Source organism: Limanda limanda, chromosome 22, assembly GCF_963576545.1.
Source record: "Limanda limanda chromosome 22, fLimLim1.1, whole genome shotgun sequence".
Taxonomy (NCBI): Eukaryota; Metazoa; Chordata; class Actinopteri; order Pleuronectiformes; family Pleuronectidae; genus Limanda; species Limanda limanda.
The window spans coordinates 9,778,244-9,788,347 of NC_083657.1; the positions used below are offsets into that span (position 1 = coordinate 9,778,244).

The following is a 10,104-nucleotide window of genomic DNA, read 5'->3' on the forward strand; positions in this document are numbered from 1 at the left end:
CGGGCATTGCCGAAAGGTGAGAGACGCATCACTCAAGCCGCTGGTGTCAGTGAGGCAGATTTGATTTGTCAGGCAGTGTAACCTTGAGGCGTGTTACAGTGGCTCGCGTGTATCTTTGGCCTCTCGCGCCATGCGGTAAGTGATGGGTTTGCATACGACTACGGCACGCGGGCGGGCGCCATCATTCACTCCGATGAGCCTCTGTTGTAGCTCAGGCCCTCTCAATGTGAAATGATTACCTTGTGGGGGGGGGGGAATATACGTCCGTAATGTTGTTGGTAGGGAAATGAAGCGCGAGCATGACAAATGAAACGCTGAGATGAATAATGAAGCGCTTGATGCATCACACACCTTTTTTATTGTGCAAAACTTGTGTCTGCAAGATAAAATACTCTTATGCACATTAATATACAACAAATTCCATTTATTACAGTAAATTTATTACAGCAGTGTCTCTACGTACTGCCACATTAACTCACGATTCATGCGTCCCAGTGAATTGAAGGGACGCCGCACACACGATAACCTCAACCGGGACACTTTCTCTCACCCCCCTGCCATCCCTAACCTTGGGTGCGAGGAAGTTGACAGCCTCTCTGTGTGACTTCATTACGGGTTCAAAGGTCGTCTGACTCTGGGATGAGCGCGGGCTCAAGGGAAACGGTGAGGAGGGGGACCGGCTCGCCCGTCGAGACCCACCCCAGAGCGGATCTGTTGAAGGAGGATCGGTTGATGGGTGCGTCCCCCCGGAGCTCAGGGAAGTCGGGGAGGGCCTCGGCCTGTGCCGGCCTGTTGGGTGCTGGTCTGCTTGGTGTCTTGCCGAAGCCGCCGAACGGAGTCGCCACCCTGGATGTGACAGAGCGATAGTGTTAACAGTAGCTGTGGTGCATGTGCTAATTAGAGGGACTGCAGAGAGATTTTAAGTGACACAACTAATTAGAGTCAAGCAGAGAATCAGACCATGAGACACAGTCCAGGGGATAGCAGCTCAGAGTGAGATGCATATGTGCATTATATGAAGGATGATACTTTGTTTGCACAGTGAGCATCCATGATCCATGATAAATTAAATCTAGGTAAACTATAAATATTAAATACAAAAATGCAAGAAAAGGAAAAGTTGAAGTAATAAAACACTTTTTGCTGCCATCAGCCTCTAATTTAGCTTACAATGCCTAATGCAAGCAACCTGAAGATCTAGCTATACTTTCCAATTGTGTTCCCACTGGCCACTGTTGACCAAAATTTATAGTCTTGCTTTAAATTACAAATATTCATCCGTGTTAGCTTCATGAAATTTGGCTCTTTACAGCTAATTACATATCCTCCCATTATGATCCAGTTTATCATGACTTGTTATATTTTACTTGCTGTTCATCTGTGTGATCGTTACCTGTTGAAACTTTTGTACCCCGGTGGGTCTGGTTGGGGCTCGGGCTCGGGCATGCAGCCGGTCAGAGCGCTGGCTAAGGCCGGATCACCGTTGATGGCCTGGTCCCAGGGTGAGAAGTAGGACTTTGGCACAGACGTACAGTTGAACTTCTCTGGAGGGATGTCTTTTAAAGGACCTCCGTACCCTGTGGTGGGGTTAGACAAACAGACAGTGATTGAGCAGAGGGCTTTTCTGTGTCAAATAAAGAGGAGACAGAAGTTTTTTCCATTTTAAATACTCTTTTTCCCATCATTCATTCTTTTTATATGTGCAAAATGAACTACGTTGCGGTCTTTGAACTCAAACTCTTTCTTTCTCTCTCTCTCTGTGTTATTAAAATGTAAATCTTTCAGTCCTAGTACTTCACATAGTAAAAACCCTCCACAGTTTTTTCTTCAGCCCTTTATTCCTCGCTCACAGCAAAACAAATAGCGGCGCAGCCAGCGTCCCCGTGTGTGTGCACGCCTGCGTGAATGTCTCCCTGCATAGTCTGTGTGTGTTGATGGGAAAAGGCCGATCCGAAGCACTATCCTTCAAACCCAGCGCTTCACTCAGGGGGGGCTCGCAAGCCGAGGCCTTACATAACGCAAGGTGTCACGGCCTAACCCCTCACAATGAACAATCCCCCTTCCTGAGTTTATGTTTTGCCCTGAGGAGGAAGCAGAAGAGACCAAACAGACCTGCAGGGGAAGTTTAAACATCTTTTGGGGGGAATCTATTACAAAACATTGTATAAAAGATTTTCCTGAGGCCCGGGAACATTGTTCTTGTAGTCGGACATTTGGCCGGATTGGATATTTTTGTGGGTTGAGGAATGGCCCACACCCTGATCTATTGCGTATGTTTGCAGATAAAAACATGATCCCAAAAAGACAGCAGGCAGGGACTTTGAACATTTTGTACATGATGTTCTAGTTTTGTTTTTTTTTACATTTAAATGCTGAAACAGAATCCTAAAAAGATACATTTAACTTTTTTTAAATTTTGAATAAAGCAACTCCAGTCCATAAAACAGTATATTTTTGCCAGTTATTATAAACTTTCTTTTTCAAGACTTTACAACTACAACTTATTATCAATAATATTAGTTGTTGTAAGTTTTCTCTGTATATCAATAGCCTGGTCGCATATTTTGCCGTCAGTCCATGGACATAGAAGACGCACCCCTGGGTGGATGAGTGTGCTATTTTAGGGATTTTTAACATTCGATACTTATTACACTTTGGCCTGATGTCTGCTACAGCTGGAGTGACTTCATTCAGACAGTTATAGATGGCGTCTGCTTCCGAGCTCCAGGAAACACACGACACTCCCGTGTGGACGTATGCTCATCCCTCAATCAGCGCCAGTTTTGTGTCAACTGGGCACAACTGAGTCGCGAGGGAGGATGTATGTGCAAAGCTGATGGTATCAGTGGCACGGGAGGCACAGAGGAAACACTTCCCGTTGGTAAACTCCACAATTTCTCCTTGAAAAAGATAGTCGTGGCCGATTGTGATGAATTTGGGGGGGTTGTGGAGGAGTTGGGATAATGATAGAATGGGGAGGAGGAGAGGATAAGACAGGCAGGGAGACGGGGAATAAAAAACGAGAAATCAAACTACTCTCTCCCAGCAGATTCCAGCCGAGAAGAAAATGTTTCCCTTCAGGATCAAAGCCTGCGTAAGTGCAAACAATGAGAAACAGTGGAGTTCTTATCTAAGCATGAAAGGAGACAGAATCATACCAAATGTAATAAAAGCCACTGGTCAGGACATTCTAGTACATCGTGGCCCAAACAGGGACCAAAGAAGGTCACTTGGTTTGTCAACTCAGCTTTAGTTTATCAGTGCTGCGACAGTCTGGAGTCCTTGAAATGTTTTGGTGTTCCAGTGCAGTGCATCACCAGCGTTACCCACCCGGGGCAATGCTGTCTGGATTCGGCTCCCCACTTCCATCTGGTGCGTCACACGGCTCCTCTTTGGGTGGCTGGTTGTCACCGGAGTTGTTTTCGCCACTGTGGGAGTCGGCGGGATTCTCCGCGTGAGATACCACTCCGTTCTAAAAGAAAGATTGAAGAGGTGAGTAGAGCACAGAGGTAAAGTTGAACACAAAGATATTAAAAGTTCACGATATTGAGCACAGATATTAAAGTTTCCTTTTTTCTGAGCAACTCATAATCTGCATTAACATAAAAATGTGTTGGCCAATAGACTATAGGCATTTAAAGATGGATGATATAACTGCTCCTCAAAAGTGAAGCCAAATTGTCTCAATCGCCACCCGGTGGTCAGCTGGAGTTAAGGTCCTAAATCTTATTAGTTTGGTGAAATGTCATAATTGACGTCTGAGACTGACTCCCGATTGGTTGAGTGCGTGTATCGGTGGAACCTTGTTTCCACTGCTCCATCTCAAAGTCTACTGCACAGTTTCTGTCTCCAAATGGACAACAAGGCAGCGTTCGTATCCAGGATGATTTAGCTTCCTTTCTAGACATCTGAGACATGTCATCCATCTTTATATATAATCTTACTTTTGGCCATTTTGGGCCTGAGGAAAGAAGTTGTAAATATGAAACTGCAAACAGCATTGTCACTTTTTTTTAAGTTGATGTCAAATAATTTAAAAGCTACTAACAGCCAGTAATATTTATAGCGAGGGGTCTTCTGAGGAAGATTGTGTAATATGATTGAAAGCTGCAGGACAGACAGTAAGTGAACCTTTGGACTGTTATTCGACAGACCGCAAAATTAATTGACAACATTTTCCATACTTTCCCCACCGTTTTATGGAAACACAATAAAAACAAAAGTGATGCATGCACAGTAAATCTGGAGCGTGGCTGATTCTTATTGAAACCAAATGTTTCACTTTTCAACCCTGCTTTGCTTGATGCAGTAAAAACTGGATTTTATTTCTTCTGTTTCTGTTTCTCAGGAAGCAGAGAAACTGTCTGCCTGTCCATTTTTCTCTCTCTCTCGGCACAAGAGACATTGTCTTCTGGGCCGGGACGAAATGTACCGCAGCCCGAGCATCCAGCTTTCATCCCTCTGCAAGATATTTATGATGATTTACTGCAGGACTTCCTCAGGAAATGTTGACAACTTGAAACAAAATCCCTCCGCTGCCCTGAGCAATAAACAAACCAGAGATATGCGAGTCCGACTCACTTCAAAGATGAGGAGGAAAAGAAAAAAAAAATTCCCTGGAGCGTAACAATTATTTTATCTACGGGCTTCAAGACGGCAACGGAAAGTACACAAGGCCACCGCAAAACTAAATGAAAGAGGAAATTAACCAGTGTTGCTAATGAATTAAGAATATAACACACAGACTCTTAGTTATTTCATCGTGATTCAGTTTTACTGACAGATCAGGCTAAGCCTCTGGGGGAAGAAAATGCTGAGGTGGCACACTGCCCATCCACACACAAAGGGACATTAATATGAAGTGTTTATGAGCAGCTGGGAGACTTTCACTGCTGCTATTCTGTGCCACTCCACGCATGTAGCACAAGTGGTGGAAACAACTCAAGTGCTTAGTCTTTCCCATATAGACTCAGTCAGGATGTAAGGGATTGTGCAAATATTTGTCATGAGATCGAGAGCAAGATTGTGGTGAAAATGAGTGATTAGCACATAACCACCGTATGGAATTCTTACAATAACTTCTTTATCAAAGTGAATTTCAATGCTTGTTATGTCCTTATCTCGGGCACTATAAATGTATATGTAAATTATGTTTTAAAAATAACTGAACTAGTAACAGTTTCCCCTGCTTCCAGTCTGTATGATATTGTATATTTTAACCGTACCTTCCTGACTCTCAGACTTTTGAGTAGTATTGATCATCTCATCTAAGTTTTATCAAGTTTTAGTGAGTGGCTCAGTCTCTATCTACTCCTGTAAACAAACAATTTGGACAGGAGTGATTCGATTTCATGACTCGAAAATGAAATTCCGAATGCTTGTGTTTTTTGTGTTCGCCCCATCACGCACTTCATTGTTTCTGCTCACATTGATCTGGTTGTTGTTGTGGTTCTGGATGCTCTCGAAAGTGTATTTCTCAGAGCGTCGCTGGCGCATTTTGAAGAGACGGGAGCCCCGGTTGGAGGCGAGCGACAGCTCCTCCAGCATGATGTCCTTAGGCACGCTCACTTTCTTCCCAAGATCCATCTCGATGTCTAGACACAAAGAAACAAACAGAAGACTGAAGAGAATGTGTGTGTTCACCGCTTGCCGCTCCACGCTTGATCAGACTTCTAACATATTTCTTTTTCTTGTACTCCCATCGATCAAACTTCAACACAAAAATTCAACACAAAAAAAATCAATTATGGTCATTGAACACGGTAGGAAAAGTGCTGCTGCAGCAGAAGCGGCACACTGCACGGCAGTATAATGAATGAGGCATCCTCTCCCCACATAATCCACTTATGTCCAGATCTTGTTTTGTGGTTAGCGCCGCTGCTGCATGCTGATCGCGGATATGTCACAGGCCTATATCCGAGTGTGAGGGGTGTAATTTGCCAGGATATCTTTCAGCTGTCAGTAGCCTTCAGACGCTCCCTATCCCACTGAACCACACAGTTGTCCTTGCCCAGAAATAGCTTGTTCAAAAGGACAACGACAAAGGGATTAGTTTCTTTGGCCCATAAAAGTATTCATTTGCTTATTTATAGTCGGGCAACTGCTGGACAGGCAAATGTTGAACTCACACCTTCCACAGTGAGTGTGGCAGTCATATTAGACACTCCAATATGTGTGTGTAGGGCAGGGTGTGTGTTTACAGTGAAGTTAATATGTGTGGGGATTTCATACTGTAAGATATAAAGTTCAAATCCAACTTGATGTGTGTGATAAGACAGAGAGTTGAAAGGAGCAGGATGTGAGGAGGTGAGGTGGAAACCGAGCGGATGAGAAAAAAGGCAGGTGAAGAGGAAAGGATTCATCTACCTTCCTGCCCTAGAACCTCCCTGCAGATCGCCGCCGCCTGCATTTTCCGCTCCCTGGTCGTCATGGTGGAGAACTGCGACATGGCTGCCCCTGGAGGGGTCGGGGGGGTGAGGCAGAAAGTCTCAGGAGACAGTGCACATCAGTACAACCTGTTCAAACGCACAGCAAGACACAAAGGGAAGACAAACGCGGGCGCACGTCGGCCATCGATCCGGCCGAACTTCAGGCATCCACGCCACGCACACGGAAAGCCCACTCAAGCAGACAGAACCCATCGGGGCGACGAAAAGGGCAAAGTTAGCACATCCCTTTAAATAACCTTGGCCTGTTAAACGCCGAGCACATGCTCTTCAGACATGGCAACCAGCTGTGTCAGGGGGTCCGGGAATCAATATGTTTGAAATTACCCAAGTGGGCTGAAAGGACACAGATAGAAGCATGCCGCTGTCACAGCACACACGTGACGACGGGCCGGATGAAACAGCACACAGGGGGGTTTACACCGAGGTATCGAGTGAGCACAACTCGAGTGTTATATTCCATTCCAAAAATAGTTTTCACAAAGTTTTTTTAGGTGGGGGGAGGAGGTTGATGGATCAAAGGAAGCCACTAGTCACCAAACATGTCAAACAGGTAAGTAGACTTTTATCTGCTTTATGCATTGCACTGTTAAAACCAGGTTATTCTCCACATACTAAGATAAAAGCCATTATGAAAAACACAATCAAGCGGAGACACACAGAAAACTGGGAAGGGGGACGGACGTAAGAATCCTGGACATGTACCTGCGAAGAAGCCCAAAGCGACGTCTTACCTGAGGGACCCTCAGGGACTGGTGGTGGTGGTCTCAACGTGTGGCTCGGGGTCAGAAGTCAGAAAAGGGGGGAGAGGCAAGAGGGTCAGACTGGGGAGGTCTGGGTGCTCGTGGCTCCCCGGCACTGGGGCTGGTCGTGGGGAGGGTGGGCAGAGGGGGCTGCGGCCGGACTCGTCTGCCCGAGCGGCTGAATGAGTGGGTGGGTTGGTGTGAGTTTGTGTGTCGTCATTGGTATTTAGTTCACAAGCGGAGGGGGGGGGGACTAAATATAGAGCCTTGTCAGGATGGTTTGTGGGCTATCAGTGATCACCTTCCAGGAATGAGTTACTTCTACAGTTACTAGTGTGTGAGGAAGGATTGTAAAATAACTTGTTTGATCAAAGAGAATTAACGATTTCATTCAACTATAAATAACCATACTGAGAAAGAATTAAAAGTGTCTAACAACTAGTTATCAAGGGAGTAGAAACACAGAAATCATATTATGAGTCGTCAGTTTTAGCAAAAAGTAAGTTAAAGATATAACATATTGTATTATGTAACTTTGGCCACTAGGAGTCTCTCAATCAAAACAACAAAAGACCAAATTTGATGATGTTGCAAAGCAGCATGGGATCATGGGAGTTATTGTCTTATTGTCATTACTGATGGAAATCTACCTGATGGTACCTGATGTTATATTTCTATTTGATGGTAACAGAAATTGTCTCCTAACCAAACCAACATAAACATGTATTATATAGTTTTAAAAACAATATTACATCATCTATGATATGTTTCTATCATTGGCAATTAAACATTATCTACTTTAAATTAATTCAATTAAACCCGTTTGTACGTTGATGGGGGGTGTTAAGGAAGAAGTACTTGAGTTTTCTCTTAAGTCTTACTCTTATTGATATGAATACTGCTTCAGCTATTCTATATCCCCCATGACTGCCTGAGCTTTATCTGTGGCAAAAGACAGATAGTGAGGTACAGTACAAAGGCCAATGATCTGTTTGCAAATATACATGAACTCTGAAAGCACCACAGGGATATAAAAAAAATAGAAGACGCACCCTTGAAAAACACTGACAATGCTTTAGCATCAAAAAATAAAGTTGATTCAGCTGCCTCTGTATTTATCAGCTGCTGTGGACCTGCAGTGCACAGCCAACAATAAATACATTCAGTGACAGGCAGCACGGGAACATCGCCCCCTCAGGGCCCGCAGACCAATCAGATACTATTTGCTTTAAAGGCCGTCATGTGATATAGGAGAGACAGGGGCTTAATGGGATGCACTCACCTTATAATCCAGTCACAATGTTTTAATTGACTTTGCTGAATTTAATTTAGCTCCTGTATATTTATTTATTTGGCGGGAGAGACAAATAAAGGGAGACAGGGGAGAATCTGCTCAAGCGTAACTATGGATGTTCAGGGGTGCAGTGTGTTTCCTTCCATACAGGAAACTATACCAGACGCCTCATACACAAAATGAAGTATCGTCCCTATTGCAATTCACGCTTCACCATTTGAATATTCTGAAGAGTCTCTTCCGAATCCAAATTGCCGGTGGGGGGAAATAATTTCTGTTTATCGTCTCCCTCCCTGTGCCCTTATCTCTCATTCTCTAATGGTGCGGCTACAGTAAGCACCCACTGTTGTTATGTAACATGTGGTCACCATGGGAACAAAAACCCCCCGACCCCACCCCCCTCCGCTGGGTATGCAGCCAGGGACTGTTGAAGACAACACGTCGCACAGAAAAGCTTCCTGGGACGGCACAGCTAGCAACGACTGGCCCCGGGGGGGCAAAGTATTACACGCTGGGAATAAAAGAGAAAAGAGCACAGACACACAGTGGAGTTTGTGAAGAAGTGTCATTTCCGTGCATTTATTCTTGAAAAATGTGAAAACCATATCGGAATTAGGTTGGAACAGACAGGTATTGATTATTGGAAATCGCATCAGAACAACAAGTCATGCTCGTATGGAGGCGATACAGTGAAACGATCACAGATACACAAAAGCACGAGAGGAGGCTCAACACACACAATGCTGCGCGAGGAGTCGTATTTGTATTTATGAGATTATGTACACACTGTACACAATTGGAAGAGATGACTGCAAGTCGCTAGCCAAAGCCCAAACCAAACTCATGCCTCAAACTCATTAAAAACTGCAAGCAATACTCCCACTGCCACTAAACTGTAATAAATCACAAAACTCTCCTCTGCAAAAAAAGAATTCAGACAGTCGTTGATTCTACTTTAAAACCAAACTAAAATACCGCTGTCCTTCTTCGTGCTAGTTTCCCACACGGCAAACCCCCCAAAAAGGTGTTGGAAAACTCTTCTTCTCATCTTCCCTCTCTCTGAGTAGTTGGCGGCCATATGCTAATGCAATAATTAAAATGAAGCAGGTAAATTAATCTCACTTATTCACGCTGACGTAACCACGAATCCCGCCCCCACATGGAGTTATGGCACTAACCTTTCCCCGAGTTTTAAGCCTCACTTCTAATCGACATCCTGACAGTGGAAGGACTTTCCCGTTCTGAAAACACCACCCCTCGAGTTTCGTGGATTGAAAATCACAAGAACAAAACCAGCAATAACACGAAAAAAGTAAAACGTACACGTTCACTGCAAGAACCAGCATGCTGAATACATACATCCACAGCAGACAGTGAAACCGGGATGAGCCACAAGCTCGGGAACAATTCTAGAGACATTCTGTAACTTACTAAAGGGAACGTAGGTTTCTTCATTTTCTCTGTCATCATCCCCTCATATCTCTTTTCTCAGGTCACCATCATTACCTCCGCCAAGGTTTGTTTGCTTGAGTTGAGGATCATGGAAAAAGTACAAAATGGCTTACCACAAAACTTGGTGAAACAATAGAACTTGGAACAAGAGAGAAGCCATTCAATTTGA

The 10,104-nt window shown here is 44.3% G+C and overlaps 1 protein-coding gene across 1 annotated transcript; it reads right to left on the minus strand.

The window, feature by feature from the left end:
* Positions 1 to 298: 298 nt before the first annotated feature.
* On the minus strand, positions 299 to 6,594 carry LOC132996098 (myozenin-2-like). The gene is made up of 5 exons (XM_061066419.1): positions 6,367 to 6,594; positions 5,428 to 5,594; positions 3,331 to 3,472; positions 1,394 to 1,577; positions 299 to 846 (listed from the first exon to the last, which is right to left on the minus strand). Exons 1-5 carry the CDS (start codon positions 6,446 to 6,448, stop codon positions 618 to 620), a joined length of 804 nt encoding a protein of 267 aa, XP_060922402.1. The 5' UTR covers positions 6,449 to 6,594; the 3' UTR covers positions 299 to 617.
* Positions 6,595 to 10,104: the final 3,510 nt, after the last annotated feature.

Coding starts and splice junctions, on each gene's coding strand:
- LOC132996098 (XM_061066419.1), bottom strand. CDS start 6,448: ATGTCGCAGTTCTCCACCATGACGACCAGGGAGCGGAAAATGCAGGCG. Junction 5,595..6,366: donor GGAGGTTCTAGGGCAGGAAG/GTAGATGAATCC, acceptor CTTTGTGTCTAG/ACATCGAGATGGATCTTGGG. Junction 3,473..5,427: donor ACAACAACAACCAGATCAAT/GTGAGCAGAAAC, acceptor TCTTTCTTTTAG/AACGGAGTGGTATCTCACGC.